Source organism: Tetranychus urticae, chromosome 1 (assembly GCF_039701765.1).
Source record: "Tetranychus urticae isolate SD_2017Ah chromosome 1, NJAU_TeUrti_SD_1.0, whole genome shotgun sequence".
Lineage (NCBI taxonomy): Eukaryota > Metazoa > Arthropoda > Arachnida > Trombidiformes > Tetranychidae > Tetranychus > Tetranychus urticae.
In genome coordinates this window covers 3,999,545-4,018,967 of record NC_142958.1, presented here as the reverse complement: position 1 = coordinate 4,018,967, position 19,423 = coordinate 3,999,545, and the positions used below count along the sequence as shown (strand labels likewise).

At 31.0% G+C, this 19,423-nt stretch overlaps 1 protein-coding gene across 2 annotated transcripts in view; it reads right to left on the bottom strand.

The window, feature by feature from the left end:
- Positions 1 to 1,300: 1,300 nt before the first annotated feature.
- The window catches only part of LOC107361825 (uncharacterized), a 35,458-nt gene continuing 17,335 nt past the window's right edge, over positions 1,301 to 19,423 (bottom strand). The window contains exons 5-7 of one of the 2 annotated variants that reach the window (XM_089268716.1): positions 3,851 to 4,000; positions 2,762 to 2,897; positions 1,301 to 1,995 (exon numbers count right to left, since the gene is read on the bottom strand). In XM_089268716.1, coding sequence (XP_089124842.1) covers positions 1,925 to 1,995; positions 2,762 to 2,897; positions 3,851 to 4,000 — 357 coding nt within the window. In that variant the 3' untranslated portion in view covers positions 1,301 to 1,924. The remainder of the gene's footprint in view (positions 1,996 to 2,761; positions 2,898 to 3,850; positions 4,001 to 19,423) is intronic. The other variant, XM_089268719.1, reaches the window with a different exon arrangement.

Here is a 19,423-nt window from a genome sequence, read left to right as displayed (position 1 = left end):
ACCCCCAGTTACCAATAACCGGTTTCCAGTAACCAACCAGTCTCTAAACAGACCCCAACTCAGTTTTCTTTCATCCTGATAGCGAATACCAATATTTAGACACTTAACGAAAAAATAGTGAAAAATCGAATTCTTACATTCAGGTTAAATCTTCGCAAGGCCAAAGATGCTTCGCTCACCCGTCAAAATGGTTATTTAATCAGTAACCGTGGCTAGTTACAAATTACCGGATATTTTGAGATCACATAATTTAAAGCGCCAAGATTTGAAAATGAACAATTATAATGAATTACATAAAATAAAAGTTTCAGATTTTGATTTTGCAATTAGTTCTTTATTAATCTATTATGCTATCGAAATGTTCAATATTTTTATTTTTGAAGAGGTTTGTTTAATGTAGCATCTGTTTCTACTTCTAACCTGGTTCTGGAAGTGTGACAAAACAGTCTAAACAAAGTCAATTTTGTGAAATATCTTCCTTGATTGAGACTAATTGATGACCATCGTTCTAGGGTCAAGTCAACATCAAATCGAGCTGGATAACTGACATCAAGAACTTAATGAGCTTATCATATAATGTGAAATCATATTCATTCCTCTCGATTGTACCTTTTTTACTTAAAAATTGAATTAAATTGCAGCAAAAAATCTCAAACACTTGTCGCTGAAGCTCTTATTGACCAGAAGTATTAATATATTTATAAATTATCGGCTATTTTTCAGTCATTAAACCGACTTTTTCCAAAATTACCAAACAATTTTTCAATAAAAGTCAAATATACTAGCTGCTAAATTTCCTCGGAATTGAGTCCATCTCTCGTTGATCCAATTTCAATAACCAATCTTTTCCCATTTTTGAAGTCTTTTCATCAGAAATTTCGATAATTATTTCTAGCCTTTATTTAGCCAGCCTTTTCAAGTGTTTAAACACAGCTTTAAAGTGAGGTTAATATGATATTTCACGAAGACGAAACAAGTCATAACAAGCCTTTGATACATTTGTCTATTTTGGACCATAAATTCACGAATCCATATAAAAAAATCTTGACTTTTCCTAATTCCTATTAAGAAGTGTATCTTCATTTTGAAGGTTCAATGCTGTTTGTAAGTCATGTTTGCCTACATTTATTTTAAGTGAATACATTCGCTTGCAAAAAGTCCCGGTCATTCCTAATACAGTGCCATGTCTGTGAATTTTAAACTGCAATTAACCAGAAGCAGACATGCTAAATACAAGGAATGAAAATTTGATTCACAAATGATGGTCAATGCAAAGAAAGCAGTTAGGAGAGTAAATCAATTGATCAGGAATAAATAGTTTATTTTATTGTATTCATTTCAATATAAAAATATAACAATGCAAGGTTTAACTTTTCACCTCGTTTATCACCAATGTATTTACAATTGAGAAAGGAAGTCTATCTGGAAACGTTAAATTACATTATATTACATGAACATTATGATTACAATTAGCTTATAACTGAGAAACAAACGATGGCGACAGATAATCTTGAGTTTGACAATGTTTCCTTCAACAAATGTGATTACCGTCATCATGTTTTAGTCTTTACATTACAATGTTTTCAATAGTAACTACATGGTTAATTAATTTTATGCTTCCCTAATTAACAAAGTGAACAATAAAGGTTGGACCATTGTGATAACAATAATCAATAATTAATAGTATGTACACCAATCATAATGATTACCATCAAATCTAAACTCAAGTTACTAAAAATTTACATCTTAATTACATAGCAAATGAGCTGAATGTGTGTGTTTATGTGTGATCAATGGGATAATCATCAAGGCAACATTAACACTCAGCAAGTCAATTAATTAATTTACATTGTTTTTGGGCGGATTTAAATAATAATATAAAAGACAAGAAGAAGAAAAAATGAGCTGAAAAAGATGCAAATAATCAAGATGAAAGGCTTAATGACACAGCTAGTAGTATGGACAATAACCAAGAAGAAATGATTTCCAGTGAATCTGAAAAAGATGAAAAGAAAAGTGTTAAAATGATTAAAAATGAAGATTTAACTATTATTATGATTACAATAGAGGTTAATATTAACACAATTTAATGTTCAAGTTTAATGTTGAAGTAGAGTTGCGATTAAACCAGAATTTTCAGAGTGGCTTTCATTACCAGTTGAGAGATGAACACAAGAGCAACATTGAAAATAATATCTTGGCTAACACTGATTGTGAGTTAATTTTGTTAAACATGGTTTACCATTTAAACTGAATTAAGCCTCAAGGCCTAAGATGATTAACAAAGGAATTATAAATTGTCTTTTAACAACAAAATCTAGTGAAAGGTAAATAAGATTAATTATAAGGTGAATCTAACAACGAAACAAAAGGATTGAGAAAATGGGTGAAATGAAATTAACCAGAGAGTTTCAAGTGAACCAACAAAATCAACTTATTGTCTGAGTATCAAATTATAATCTAGATTATCATCACAATCGATTAATTTTATCTTCAATTGACTTGAAATCATTTGTTTAATTGAGATAAATGTATAAACATTAGATATCAAAGAGAAGAAGCAGAAACACCAAAAAAAACATTGACAAAACTAATACAATCCTAAAGCCTATCATCATCATCATTATCATTCCCAGTGATTCCCAGTGATTTATTATTATTTAATGTTAATACAAAGGTGAAAGGCACACTTGAAAAGTTGAAATGCTTTTAATCATTTCAAGATTAAACATTGAACTCAACAGTTAACCCAATATCTTACCTGATGTAACTGGATGTGAAGCATACAATTGTGAGCTTTGTTTACCATTACTGGATATAACTAATTGTGACTTTTCCCAGCTAATTATCTTGGCATGAGTCGCCTTACACCGAATCCTGAGGAACCCATCAGAAGTCTGGTAACAATTAAGAGATAAAAAATGATTATGAAAAGGTAACACACAAAAATGGGAAAAGATAATGTAAAAAATATTGAGTGTAAATCAATTGTTTTCATTAAATGTATTAACCAGTTGAAAACATTAACGTGATTCAAGTCATTTTTTATCCCAAAAAATGGCAACTTTCCCGTTAATAAAAAGACGATGCTAACAATACAACAATAATAATAATGATAATAATTCCACCCAATGGATTACTTTGAATGAATAGGTAAAGAACAATGAAATTACTTGCAATAATTTTGATATGAAGTAAAGTTAAATCGATGTTTATATCAATATGAAGAGTGAGAGAAATAATCTTTCAAAGCTTTTCTCGAAACAATTGTTATCTCAAGAATAATGGCAACAATCAGGTAAACAGATTTGCATTTTCACCCAAAAATCATGTTCACCTCAATCAAACCACACCCTGAATCACATTCAAATCACTTTCACTGATTACAATTTCAATTTTCATTTTTCCCTTTATTTACATTTCCATTGAAAAAAACAACAACAACAACTGAAGCTACAGAAAAAAGAGTAAAATATTTCATTCCATTTATCATGTTTATCATGTTTATCAATGGTTGATCAGCTAATATCATATCAACAAGTAAATTAATTTGTCAAACTATTGAAAAATGGCAATTCAATTGAAATATGGAAATGAAAGGAACAGAAAAGATGAAAACATTGAATAATCAAATTCATTAACTCTTTGAGCTACTCTTTTTTACCCATTACAATGAAACTCAACTCATCTGAGAGTTTCATGTTAATTAAAATTAATGTTAAGGGTGAGATTAAAAACATTTTATTCAACTGTTAAGGTTAATTTCAATATCAAACAATTTGCCAGCTTTACATGATTCCTGGGAGATTGTGAGAAATATTGAAAAATATGGAAAAGTCAAAATTCTTACTTGATAATGTTCTTTGGCAATTTTTAATTGTAATCCTAATTGTGATGCTTTTGGCTGGGAATCTCCAAAGACACCGAAATTATCATAAATGGATGAAGTCAGTTTAATTGTTTCAGGTTGATTGAAATGAACCAATTCCTCTTTTAAAGCCTGTAAATGAAATTAAAAAATGTTGAACAAAATTGTTATGATTACTCCAAGGAGATTGGAGTTGTCACTTTAAATGTTGTTGACAATTGAATTGGCTTTTAAAAAATGATCAGTTTTTTTACCTAATTGATGTTTAAAGCAATTATGAATGTCTATTAGAAGTGAAAATGATTAACTATTTATGATTACTCGATTCATCCATTGATTAATTCATTTTGTTGCTTCTCTCTCCTGATATTATCAAGAATGTTGAAGATGAAAGATTGAGATTGAGAGCCAGTGAAACCCAAAACCATATTATATTCACAATTAGACTTATCATTATTATAAACTAGCGGAGCCCGCGATCATAGCTGATCGCAATTACAAATTTGCAGTAGAATCTTTAAATTCATATTACTGTAAAAATAATGTTGGAATATATTGCCAATCAATGAATAGCAATGAGTAACCCATTAACAGCGCTTACACTTTGGTACTTTTTTGAATGAGTTTGATAAGAAAAGGTAATTTTATTCAATATTTTAATCATAAAATTTCTTTATAAACGATGTTAACTGTCTTGTTGTAAGTATGCTGATTTCGATTTGGTAGTTGAATATGTAAATTTTGATCGGATGAAACACGGGATAGTGCAACATAGAGTTGACCGTGAGAAAAAACAGGCTCTGGTAAATATAAGCCAACTTTCTCTAAAGTCTGGCCTTGAGATTTATTGATTGTGATTGCAAAGGCTAACTTGATTGGAAATTGTCTCCGCTTCATTTTAAATGGAAGTTTCGTGTCCGATGGTGTTAAGTCAATCCTTGGTAAATGGACAATAGACCCACTGTTTGTTCCGGTTATTATCTTGAGTTTAATTGTGTTCTGGTGCATTTCTTCAACTGAAAGTCGAATGCCATTTGTTAGGCCAGTTTTTAGGTTGACATTACGCAGTAACATCACTATTGCTCCCTTTTTGAGTTTCAGTTTATGTGGAGGAAGTCCAGAAAAATTTTGTGATTCTAAAAATTCAGTTGGGTAACGTAAAGCAGACTCTAATTGTTCATCAACTATGGAGTTTGTGCTGAAATAAATCCTTTCCTCTCCTTCAAGGATGTCAATTATCTTCGCATTGATTTCGTCGCAATGGATATTTTTTGGACATAAAATGGCTGTATTAGCAAAAAATTGTGGATTACGTGAAAGTGAATTCGTATCTGCACCAAAAATTTTGGCAATGATGTCCGAATCAGACTCAATCATGTACTGCTGCGGGATTGCGATAATATTAGTAAGTGGCAAAACAGGATAAGTTCCATTGCCTATTTGCAATAAAAAATTTTTAAACTCTTGGCTTGCTCGATTAGATCGCATATTCGTTGTAAGCTTTAGAATTTTAAAGTATTTCCACAACGAAGAACGTTTTATGCAGTTATTTATTGTCTCAACTTTTCCACCATGGCTTACAACGGGTAAAGTTTGACGGAAATCACCTCCAAATACAAAAACCTTTCCTCCAAAAGGCTGATTCACCTGAGTTATATCTCTTAACAATGAATCAACGATTCTTAAAGCGTTGTTGGGAATCATTGATGCTTCATCCCAAATGAACAGACATGTTTTTTTCAGTAAATCAGCCTCCACACTTTGTACCGTGATCGAGGAAACAGAACACTCTGTAAAACCTAATGGCAATCCGAATCGTGAGTGTGCTGTTCTTCCGTTTCGCAAAAGAATAGCAGCCATACCAGTCCATGCTACTGGTAAAACTATTTGATCTTGACTTATGAGCAAATTAATCAGGCAGTTATAAATAAATGTTTTTCCAGTTCCTCCAGGACCATCGATGAAAAAAACATTATTGAAGGGTTCAGTATTATGCAGAGCTGTTCGGATTGTATCAATAATATATTTTTGCTCAGCTGTTGCTTGTTCATATGCATTTCGGAAAAGCTGTTCGCATTCCCTTCGTTGTGGTGTATCAATATTAGGATAAATCGGAACTTGGAAATCTACATTTGGTAAACCAAAGTCAGCTAGTCTTTTCGAGTGTTCATTTAATATCTTCTGCAAATCTATGAGTGTTAAACGATACGCATCCTCTGGCTGATATTCACGGAGAAAATCTTCAGAGAGGTTATCTTTGAACATGTCAAATAACTGCGAAGCATTTGCTGGACTCGCAAATATTAAAATATATGCGAAAGTGTCTCGAATTTGAGATGGGAAAGCAACTTGTGAAAGTTCAGACAAACAATTGGTCCATTCCAAATCATCAGTTATCAATCCTCTGGCTCGTGCGGCTTCAGTGAACGTATTGTAAGTAATATTATTGTGCTTGCGTAGATCATCAAAGCATTTGGCATCAGGAATCCGCAACAAAAGTAGCCGCAAAGAGAATCTTTCTTGTTGTCGTGGTGAAACAATTTGCAATCGCCCGATTGTTTTACTTTTGATCAACCTGCGTGACCAAGATGATGTGCTTTTTTTAAAGCAGCAATAGATTGGCATTTGGTGGTAGGGATGAAATTCATCAGTCGTCTTATTGTACTCGAAATATGCTGTCAACTTAGTAGATTGAAGAAGAGAGACAGCAGTAGCATCAAGCTCACTATCTGCTGGGTATTGTACATAGTTTTGAAAAGGAAGATGTACTGGTAAATTTTCAACTGGGTGCAAATTATAATGCATTGGTAGTGAAAATAATCTGTGGGCTGCTTCAGTAGGTCCAACATATCTACTTTGGATATAATTTGTAACCTCATCATAATCAAGCTCCTCCTCGTTCGACCTTTCTACTACTTTTAAGTTTGCCTGATCGTATCCTTTGAACAAATATTTGTGAAGATATTTCAATGCTTTGACCGTGCAGCAAATTTCTACGTTTATGTGACAGCGAAAATATTTGAGCAAGAATATATTATATGGAACAACAAAACGATTATCAGCTTCTATGCTACCATTTCGCAAAGAAACTGTGTGACCGTTATTGCGTCTTTGATAAAGTGGAAAACCAGCTTCATGCATCATCGTGTGTTCTTGAAATGGTTTGGGAAACGCTTTTGAACATTTATTGTTAAGCATACATGGGCTATTTAAATTTTGCTCACCGCAAGGCCCATGAATCATGTGAGAAGAAACCAGTGAATACAATAATTCATCATGCAGTTTATCTGGTATTTCAGCACAAACAACTTTATCAATAATCTCGGAGGTCCTTGGTTTGTGTTCATCCCCGACTTTTAATAGAATGTGAGTATGTGGTAGTCCTCTCTTTTGGAACTCGATAACATAGATGAATGTAACAACTTTGCCGAAAACTTCTTTTTTGACCAAAAGATCTTTGAGTTCTTGCACTTTACCTTCAAAAACTCTAACTACAATATCAGGTCTGTATTCAACCTTATCATAAGGTGCCAATGATTCTTTGATTTCGGGCCAGTTTGGATTGCAAGTCATGGTGATAAAATAATCGGGTTTACCAAAATGTCGAACAACAGCCATTGCATCTTGATACTTCATATTCATGTTTCTGGGGCTACCGGAGAAAGAACTCGGTAAAATTACCAATTTTCCTGCCCTTAGACCTTCGTTTTCAGCTCTCGCATTTAAAACATCGAGCAGACCTGCATATGTATCAGCTCGAAGTTTAGCTTGATTATCGCGTACCCACTTTAACCGTGCTGATTCAACTCTTGTATAAGACTCAACAATATATTGTTGTGTAAGTTTCCCGGCGTGAATAGCAGGATTGAAATAGTTATCCCGGTCAAAGAGTCTATAGCAAGCGAATTGTCTAACTGAAATTGATTTCAATACATTTGTTGCTGCTTCAGATTCATGAAGCATATTTGGTCTCCAACCTTGATCACCATTCGGCCACAAAATGGGGTAAGCCATTGGTTCCAGATGAGGACTTGCATAAGAAATCGTATTAATGTTGTTCGTTTGTTTGGGATAAACTCTGCAGCTTACATTAGCTGGTGGAGTGCCATCTTCAGTTTCAAACACAGCAGCTATTTCTGATACAACAGGGATGTTTGATCTATTGGAATGAGGTATAGGATTGTTGAAAAACTGTAGACCATATTCAATAACGGGTCTATGATCTAATCTGGCTTGATTTTGCTCTTGAATTTGAATTTGGCGCATGTTTTTATAACTTATGGCATAAATATTATGATTTTGAAGATAATCGGATATTTGATTCATTAATGATGGGCTCAATTGGAAATTAGCATCATGTAATAGGCGTATTCTATTAGCTTCATTTTGCTCTAACAAATAAAGTTGACCACCAATATTTGATGCGTTTAAAGGGTTGATATGATGATAAATATTTCCACAAATCTTGAAAAAGTACGCTCCAGCACCTATTGGCATTTCTATTCGCGCTCCAAAAGTTACAAATGAGAAAGCACAATTGTATTGGCGTATAAACCTTCTAAAATGCTTTGAATGTCGATCATTACCAGTAAGAAGTTCGTGCAGAAATTGAGGATACGTAGATTGTTGGATTTTAACTTTGCCTTTTTGACAACAAATACTGAATTTTTTGTCTTTTCGCCTTTCATGTTCAAATACGTTAGCATTACAGTATTGGCAAACCAAATATGATGACTGTAAATATGACTTGAGTGTATCAGCAATGTTTGACTGATACGCGATTCCGACACATAATCTATCAATGAAGAGCTCTTCATTAGTATGACAACTGCGTCTATTACCATCATAATGTCTCAACCTAACTCTGGAATAAGGAGTTCGTCTAGCTACCGTTGCTCTTCTACTTGGTCTGCCTCTATTACGGATTTCCTATGGAGTAAAGATAAAATTTATGAATTTCTAACATGGATTTCGTGATTTAATGAGAGTTGAAACTCAAATTTTTACAGTGTTTTCAATATTTTCAATGGTAAAATGAGGCGAAAATTCTTTTTTGAGTGAGACTAACTTTCAAGGCATCCACGCAAAGAACTCATCAAGCTGAATCTCCTGTTACTAAACTTTTAATTTTCAGACAATTATTTCATGAGTAAATTAGGGTTAAAATGTGAAATTTTGCTATTTTTCAAAGTTTTCAACTATAAATTCATCAAGAAATTTTTCCAAAGTCAAAGTTAGGTGTCATCGCAAAGACCTTGTTGAGTTGAATCTGCTGATATAAAATTTATGAATTTCTAACATGGATTTCGTGATTTAATGAGAGTTGAAACTCAAATTTTTACAGTGTTTTCAATATTTTCAATGGTAAAATGAGGCGAAAATTCTTTTTTGAGTGAGACTAACTTTCAAGGCATCCACGCAAAGAACTCATCAAGCTGAATCTCCTGTTACTAAACTTTTAATTTTCAGACAATTATTTCATGAGTAAATTAGGGTTAAAATGTGAAATTTTGCTATTTTTCAAAGTTTTCAACTATAAATTCATCAAGAAATTTTTCCAAAGTCAAAGTTAGGTGTCATCGCAAAGACCTTGTTGAGTTGAATCTGCTGATATAAAATTTATGAATTTCTAACATGGATTTCGTGATTTAATGAGAGTTGAAACTCAAATTTTTACAGTGTTTTCAATATTTTCAATGGTAAAATGAGGCGAAAATTCTTTTTTGAGTGAGACTAACTTTCAAGGCATCCACGCAAAGAACTCATCAAGCTGAATCTCCTGTTACTAAACTTTTAATTTTCAGACAATTATTTCATGAGTAAATTAGGGTTAAAATGTGAAATTTTGCTATTTTTCAAAGTTTTCAACTATAAATTCATCAAGAAATTTTTCCAAAGTCAAAGTTAGGTGTCATCGCAAAGACCTTGTTGAGTTGAATCTGCTGATATAAAATTTATGAATTTCTAACATGGATTTCGTGATTTAATGAGAGTTGAAACTCAAATTTTTACAGTGTTTTCAATATTTTCAATGGTAAAATGAGGCGAAAATTCTTTTTTGAGTGAGACTAACTTTCAAGGCATCCACGCAAAGAACTCATCAAGCTGAATCTCCTGTTACTAAACTTTTAATTTTCAGACAATTATTTCATGAGTAAATTAGGGTTAAAATGTGAAATTTTGCTATTTTTCAAAGTTTTCAACTATAAATTCATCAAGAAATTTTTCCAAAGTCAAAGTTAGGTGTCATCGCAAAGACCTTGTTGAGTTGAATCTGCTGATATAAAATTTATGAATTTCTAACATGGATTTCGTGATTTAATGAGAGTTGAAACTCAAATTTTTACAGTGTTTTCAATATTTTCAATGGTAAAATGAGGCGAAAATTCTTTTTTGAGTGAGACTAACTTTCAAGGCATCCACGCAAAGAACTCATCAAGCTGAATCTCCTGTTACTAAACTTTTAATTTTCAGACAATTATTTCATGAGTAAATTAGGGTTAAAATGTGAAATGTTGCTATTTTTCAAAGTTTTCAACTATAAATTCATCAAGAAATTTTTCCAAAGTCAAAGTTAGGTGTCATCGCAAAGACCTTGTTGAGTTGAATCTGCTGATATAAAATTTATGAATTTCTAACATGGATTTCGTGATTTAATGAGAGTTGAAACTCAAATTTTTACAGTGTTTTCAATATTTTCAATGGTAAAATGAGGCGAAAATTCTTTTTTGAGTGAGACTAACTTTCAAGGCATCCACGCAAAGAACTCATCAAGCTGAATCTCCTGTTACTAAACTTTTAATTTTCAGACAATTATTTCATGAGTAAATTAGGGTTAAAATGTGAAATTTTGCTATTTTTCAAAGTTTTCAACTATAAATTCATCAAGAAATTTTTCCAAAGTCAAAGTTAGGTATCATCGCAAAGACCTTGTTGAGTTGAATCTGCTGATATAAAATTTATGAATTTCTAACATGGATTTCGTGATTTAATGAGAGTTGAAACTCAAATTTTTACAGTGTTTTCAATATTTTCAATGGTAAAATGAGGCGAAAATTCTTTTTTGAGTGAGACTAACTTTCAAGGCATCCACGCAAAGAACTCATCAAGCTGAATCTCCTGTTACTAAACTTTTAATTTTCAGACAATTATTTCATGAGTAAATTAGGGTTAAAATGTGAAATGTTGCTATTTTTCAAAGTTTTCAACTATAAATTCATCAAGAAATTTTTCCAAAGTCAAAGTTAGGTGTCATCGCAAAGACCTTGTTGAGTTGAATCTGCTGATATAAAATTTATGAATTTCTAACATGGATTTCGTGATTTAATGAGAGTTGAAACTCAAATTTTTACAGTGTTTTCAATATTTTCAATGGTAAAATGAGGCGAAAATTCTTTTTTGAGTGAGACTAACTTTCAAGGCATCCACGCAAAGAACTCATCAAGCTGAATCTCCTGTTACTAAACTTTTAATTTTCAGACAATTATTTCATGAGTAAATTAGGGTTAAAATGTGAAATGTTGCTATTTTTCAAAGTTTTCAACTATAAATTCATCAAGAAATTTTTCCAAAGTCAAAGTTAGGTGTCATCGCAAAGACCTTGTTGAGTTGAATCTGCTGATATAAAATTTATGAATTTCTAACATGGATTTCGTGATTTAATGAGAGTTGAAACTCAAATTTTTACAGTGTTTTCAATATTTTCAATGGTAAAATGAGGCGAAAATTCTTTTTTGAGTGAGACTAACTTTCAAGGCATCCACGCAAAGAACTCATCAAGCTGAATCTCCTGTTACTAAACTTTTAATTTTCAGACAATTATTTCATGAGTAAATTAGGGTTAAAATGTGAAATGTTGCTATTTTTCAAAGTTTTCAACTATAAATTCATCAAGAAATTTTTCCAAAGTCAAAGTTAGGTGTCATCGCAAAGACCTTGTTGAGTTGAATCTGCTGATATAAAATTTATGAATTTCTAACATGGATTTCGTGATTTAATGAGAGTTGAAACTCAAATTTTTACAGTGTTTTCAATATTTTCAATGGTAAAATGAGGCGAAAATTCTTTTTTGAGTGAGACTAACTTTCAAGGCATCCACGCAAAGAACTCATCAAGCTGAATCTCCTGTTACTAAACTTTTAATTTTCAGACAATTATTTCATGAGTAAATTAGGGTTAAAATGTGAAATTTTGCTATTTTTCAAAGTTTTCAACTATAAATTCATCAAGAAATTTTTCCAAAGTCAAAGTTAGGTATCATCGCAAAGACCTTGTTGAGTTGAATCTGCTGATATAAAATTTATGAATTTCTAACATGGATTTCGTGATTTAATGAGAGTTGAAACTCAAATTTTTACAGTGTTTTCAATATTTTCAATGGTAAAATGAGGCGAAAATTCTTTTTTGAGTGAGACTAACTTTCAAGGCATCCACGCAAAGAACTCATCAAGCTGAATCTCCTGTTACTAAACTTTTAATTTTCAGACAATTATTTCATGAGTAAATTAGGGTTAAAATGTGAAATGTTGCTATTTTTCAAAGTTTTCAACTATAAATTCATCAAGAAATTTTTCCAAAGTCAAAGTTAGGTGTCATCGCAAAGACCTTGTTGAGTTGAATCTGCTGATATAAAATTTATGAATTTCTAACATGGATTTCGTGATTTAATGAGAGTTGAAACTCAAATTTTTACAGTGTTTTCAATATTTTCAATGGTAAAATGAGGCGAAAATTCTTTTTTGAGTGAGACTAACTTTCAAGGCATCCACGCAAAGAACTCATCAAGCTGAATCTCCTGTTACTAAACTTTTAATTTTCAGACAATTATTTCATGAGTAAATTAGGGTTAAAATGTGAAATTTTGCTATTTTTCAAAGTTTTCAACTATAAATTCATCAAGAAATTTTTCCAAAGTCAAAGTTAGGTGTCATCGCAAAGACCTTGTTGAGTTGAATCTGCTGATATAAAATTTATGAATTTCTAACATGGATTTCGTGATTTAATGAGAGTTGAAACTCAAATTTTTACAGTGTTTTCAATATTTTCAATGGTAAAATGAGGCGAAAATTCTTTTTTGAGTGAGACTAACTTTCAAGGCATCCTCGCAAAGAACTCATCAAGCTGAATCTCCTGTTACTAAACTTTTAATTTTCAGACAATTATTTCATGAGTAAATTAGGGTTAAAATGTGAAATTTTGCTATTTTTCAAAGTTTTCAACTATAAATTCATCAAGAAATTTTTCCAAAGTCAAAGTTAGGTATCATCGCAAAGACCTTGTTGAGTTGAATCTGCTGATATAAAATTTATGAATTTCTAACATGGATTTCGTGATTTAATGAGAGTTGAAACTCAAATTTTTACAGTGTTTTCAATATTTTCAATGGTAAAATGAGGCGAAAATTCTTTTTTGAGTGAGACTAACTTTCAAGGCATCCACGCAAAGAACTCATCAAGCTGAATCTCCTGTTACTAAACTTTTAATTTTCAGACAATTATTTCATGAGTAAATTAGGGTTAAAATGTGAAATTTTGCTATTTTTCAAAGTTTTCAACTATAAATTCATCAAGAAATTTTTCCAAAGTCAAAGTTAGGTGTCATCGCAAAGACCTTGTTGAGTTGAATCTGCTGATATAAAATTTATGAATTTCTAACATGGATTTCGTGATTTAATGAGAGTTGAAACTCAAATTTTTACAGTGTTTTCAATATTTTCAATGGTAAAATGAGGCGAAAATTCTTTTTTGAGTGAGACTAACTTTCAAGGCATCCACGCAAAGAACTCATCAAGCTGAATCTCCTGTTACTAAACTTTTAATTTTCAGACAATTATTTCATGAGTAAATTAGGGTTAAAATGTGAAATGTTGCTATTTTTCAAAGTTTTCAACTATAAATTCATCAAGAAATTTTTCCAAAGTCAAAGTTAGGTGTCATCGCAAAGACCTTGTTGAGTTGAATCTGCTGATATAAAATTTATGAATTTCTAACATGGATTTCGTGATTTAATGAGAGTTGAAACTCAAATTTTTACAGTGTTTTCAATATTTTCAATGGTAAAATGAGGCGAAAATTCTTTTTTGAGTGAGACTAACTTTCAAGGCATCCACGCAAAGAACTCATCAAGCTGAATCTCCTGTTACTAAACTTTTAATTTTCAGACAATTATTTCATGAGTAAATTAGGGTTAAAATGTGAAATTTTGCTATTTTTCAAAGTTTTCAACTATAAATTCATCAAGAAATTTTTCCAAAGTCAAAGTTAGGTGTCATCGCAAAGACCTTGTTGAGTTGAATCTGCTGATATAAAATTTATGAATTTCTAACATGGATTTCGTGATTTAATGAGAGTTGAAACTCAAATTTTTACAGTGTTTTCAATATTTTCAATGGTAAAATGAGGCGAAAATTCTTTTTTGAGTGAGACTAACTTTCAAGGCATCCTCGCAAAGAACTCATCAAGCTGAATCTCCTGTTACTAAACTTTTAATTTTCAGACAATTATTTCATGAGTAAATTAGGGTTAAAATGTGAAATTTTGCTATTTTTCAAAGTTTTCAACTATAAATTCATCAAGAAATTTTTCCAAAGTCAAAGTTAGGTATCATCGCAAAGACCTTGTTGAGTTGAATCTGCTGATATAAAATTTATGAATTTCTAACATGGATTTCGTGATTTAATGAGAGTTGAAACTCAAATTTTTACAGTGTTTTCAATATTTTCAATGGTAAAATGAGGCGAAAATTCTTTTTTGAGTGAGACTAACTTTCAAGGCATCCACGCAAAGAACTCATCAAGCTGAATCTCCTGTTACTAAACTTTTAATTTTCAGACAATTATTTCATGAGTAAATTAGGGTTAAAATGTGAAATTTTGCTATTTTTCAAAGTTTTCAACTATAAATTCATCAAGAAATTTTTCCAAAGTCAAAGTTAGGTGTCATCGCAAAGACCTTGTTGAGTTGAATCTGCTGATATAAAATTTATGAATTTCTAACATGGATTTCGTGATTTAATGAGAGTTGAAACTCAAATTTTTACAGTGTTTTCAATATTTTCAATGGTAAAATGAGGCGAAAATTCTTTTTTGAGTGAGACTAACTTTCAAGGCATCCACGCAAAGAACTCATCAAGCTGAATCTCCTGTTACTAAACTTTTAATTTTCAGACAATTATTTCATGAGTAAATTAGGGTTAAAATGTGAAATTTTGCTATTTTTCAAAGTTTTCAACTATAAATTCATCAAGAAATTTTTCCAAAGTCAAAGTTAGGTATCATCGCAAAGACCTTGTTGAGTTGAATCTGCTGATATAAAATTTATGAATTTCTAACATGGATTTCGTGATTTAATGAGAGTTGAAACTCAAATTTTTACAGTGTTTTCAATATTTTCAATGGTAAAATGAGGCGAAAATTCTTTTTTGAGTGAGACTAACTTTCAAGGCATCCACGCAAAGAACTCATCAAGCTGAATCTCCTGTTACTAAACTTTTAATTTTCAGACAATTATTTCATGAGTAAATTAGGGTTAAAATGTGAAATTTTGCTATTTTTCAAAGTTTTCAACTATAAATTCATCAAGAAATTTTTCCAAAGTCAAAGTTAGGTGTCATCGCAAAGACCTTGTTGAGTTGAATCTGCTGATATAAAATTTATGAATTTCTAACATGGATTTCGTGATTTAATGAGAGTTGAAACTCAAATTTTTACAGTGTTTTCAATATTTTCAATGGTAAAATGAGGCGAAAATTCTTTTTTGAGTGAGACTAACTTTCAAGGCATCCACGCAAAGAACTCATCAAGCTGAATCTCCTGTTACTAAACTTTTAATTTTCAGACAATTATTTCATGAGTAAATTAGGGTTAAAATGTGAAATGTTGCTATTTTTCAAAGTTTTCAACTATAAATTCATCAAGAAATTTTTCCAAAGTCAAAGTTAGGTGTCATCGCAAAGACCTTGTTGAGTTGAATCTGCTGATATAAAATTTATGAATTTCTAACATGGATTTCGTGATTTAATGAGAGTTGAAACTCAAATTTTTACAGTGTTTTCAATATTTTCAATGGTAAAATGAGGCGAAAATTCTTTTTTGAGTGAGACTAACTTTCAAGGCATCCACGCAAAGAACTCATCAAGCTGAATCTCCTGTTACTAAACTTTTAATTTTCAGACAATTATTTCATGAGTAAATTAGGGTTAAAATGTGAAATTTTGCTATTTTTCAAAGTTTTCAACTATAAATTCATCAAGAAATTTTTCCAAAGTCAAAGTTAGGTATCATCGCAAAGACCTTGTTGAGTTGAATCTGCTGATATAAAATTTATGAATTTCTAACATGGATTTCGTGATTTAATGAGAGTTGAAACTCAAATTTTTACAGTGTTTTCAATATTTTCAATGGTAAAATGAGGCGAAAATTCTTTTTTGAGTGAGACTAACTTTCAAGGCATCCACGCAAAGAACTCATCAAGCTGAATCTCCTGTTACTAAACTTTTAATTTTCAGACAATTATTTCATGAGTAAATTAGGGTTAAAATGTGAAATTTTGCTATTTTTCAAAGTTTTCAACTATAAATTCATCAAGAAATTTTTCCAAAGTCAAAGTTAGGTATCATCGCAAAGACCTTGTTGAGTTGAATCTGCTGATATAAAATTTATGAATTTCTAACATGGATTTCGTGATTTAATGAGAGTTGAAACTCAAATTTTTACAGTGTTTTCAATATTTTCAATGGTAAAATGAGGCGAAAATTCTTTTTTGAGTGAGACTAACTTTCAAGGCATCCACGCAAAGAACTCATCAAGCTGAATCTCCTGTTACTAAACTTTTAATTTTCAGACAATTATTTCATGAGTAAATTAGGGTTAAAATGTGAAATTTTGCTATTTTTCAAAGTTTTCAACTATAAATTCATCAAGAAATTTTTCCAAAGTCAAAGTTAGGTGTCATCGCAAAGACCTTGTTGAGTTGAATCTGCTGATATAAAATTTATGAATTTCTAACATGGATTTCGTGATTTAATGAGAGTTGAAACTCAAATTTTTACAGTGTTTTCAATATTTTCAATGGTAAAATGAGGCGAAAATTCTTTTTTGAGTGAGACTAACTTTCAAGGCATCCACGCAAAGAACTCATCAAGCTGAATCTCCTGTTACTAAACTTTTAATTTTCAGACAATTATTTCATGAGTAAATTAGGGTTAAAATGTGAAATTTTGCTATTTTTCAAAGTTTTCAACTATAAATTCATCAAGAAATTTTTCCAAAGTCAAAGTTAGGTGTCATCGCAAAGACCTTGTTGAGTTGAATCTGCTGATATAAAATTTATGAATTTCTAACATGGATTTCGTGATTTAATGAGAGTTGAAACTCAAATTTTTACAGTGTTTTCAATATTTTCAATGGTAAAATGAGGCGAAAATTCTTTTTTGAGTGAGACTAACTTTCAAGGCATCCACGCAAAGAACTCATCAAGCTGAATCTCCTGTTACTAAACTTTTAATTTTCAGACAATTATTTCATGAGTAAATTAGGGTTAAAATGTGAAATTTTGCTATTTTTCAAAGTTTTCAACTATAAATTCATCAAGAAATTTTTCCAAAGTCAAAGTTAGGTGTCATCGCAAAGACCTTGTTGAGTTGAATCTGCTGATATAAAATTTATGAATTTCTAACATGGATTTCGTGATTTAATGAGAGTTGAAACTCAAATTTTTACAGTGTTTTCAATATTTTCAATGGTAAAATGAGGCGAAAATTCTTTTTTGAGTGAGACTAACTTTCAAGGCATCCACGCAAAGAACTCATCAAGCTGAATCTCCTGTTACTAAACTTTTAATTTTCAGACAATTATTTCATGAGTAAATTAGGGTTAAAATGTGAAATTTTGCTATTTTTCAAAGTTTTCAACTATAAATTCATCAAGAAATTTTTCCAAAGTCAAAGTTAGGTGTCATCGCAAAGACCTTGTTGAGTTGAATCTGCTGATATAAAATTTATGAATTTCTAACATGGATTTCGTGATTTAATGAGAGTTGAAACTCAAATTTTTACAGTGTTTTCAATATTTTCAATGGTAAAATGAGGCGAAAATTCTTTTTTGAGTGAGACTAACTTTCAAGGCATCCACGCAAAGAACTCATCAAGCTGAATCTCCTGTTACTAAACTTTTAATTTTCAGACAATTATTTCATGAGTAAATTAGGGTTAAAATGTGAAATTTTGCTATTTTTCAAAGTTTTCAACTATAAATTCATCAAGAAATTTTTCCAAAGTCAAAGTTAGGTGTCATCGCAAAGACCTTGTTGAGTTGAATCTGCTGATATAAAATTTATGAATTTCTAACATGGATTTCGTGATTTAATGAGAGTTGAAACTCAAATTTTTACAGTGTTTTCAATATTTTCAATGGTAAAATGAGGCGAAAATTCTTTTTTGAGTGAGACTAACTTTCAAGGCATCCACGCAAAGAACTCATCAAGCTGAATCTCCTGTTACTAAACTTTTAATTTTCAGACAATTATTTCATGAGTAAATTAGGGTTAAAATGTGAAATTTTGCTATTTTTCAAAGTTTTCAACTATAAATTCATCAAGAAATTTTTCCAAAGTCAAAGTTAGGTATCATCGCAAAGACCTTGTTGAGTTGAATCTGCTGATATAAAATTTATGAATTTCTAACATGGATTTCGTGATTTAATGAGAGTTGAAACTCAAATTTTTACAGTGTTTTCAATATTTTCAATGGTAAAATGAGGCGAAAATTCTTTTTTGAGTGAGACTAACTTTCAAGGCATCCACGCAAAGAACTCATCAAGCTGAATCTCCTGTTACTAAACTTTTAATTTTCAGACAATTATTTCATGAGTAAATTAGGGTTAAAATGTGAAATTTTGCTATTTTTCAAAGTTTTCAACTATAAATTCATCAAGAAATTTTTCCAAAGTCAAAGTTAGGTGTCATCGCAAAGACCTTGTTGAGTTGAATCTGCTGATATAAAATTTATGAATTTCTAACATGGATTTCGTGATTTAATGAGAGTTGAAACTCAAATTTTTACAGTGTTTTCAATATTTTCAATGGTAAAATGAGGCGAAAATTCTTTTTTGAGTGAGACTAACTTTCAAGGCATCCACGCAAAGAACTCATCAAGCTGAATCTCCTGTTACTAAACTTTTAATTTTCAGACAATTATTTCATGAGTAAATTAGGGTTAAAATGTGAAATTTTGCTATTTTTCAAAGTTTTCAACTATAAATTCATCAAGAAATTTTTCCAAAGTCAAAGTTAGGTGTCATCGCAAAGACCTTGTTGAGTTGAATCTGCTGATATAAAATTTATGAATTTCTAACATGGATTTCGTGATTTAATGAGAGTTGAAACTCAAATTTTTACAGTGTTTTCAATATTTTCAATGGTAAAATGAGGCGAAAATTCTTTTTTGAGTGAGACTAACTTTCAAGGCATCCACGCAAAGAACTCATCAAGCTGAATCTCCTGTTACTAAACTTTTAATTTTCAGACAATTATTTCATGAGTAAATTAGGGTTAAAATGTG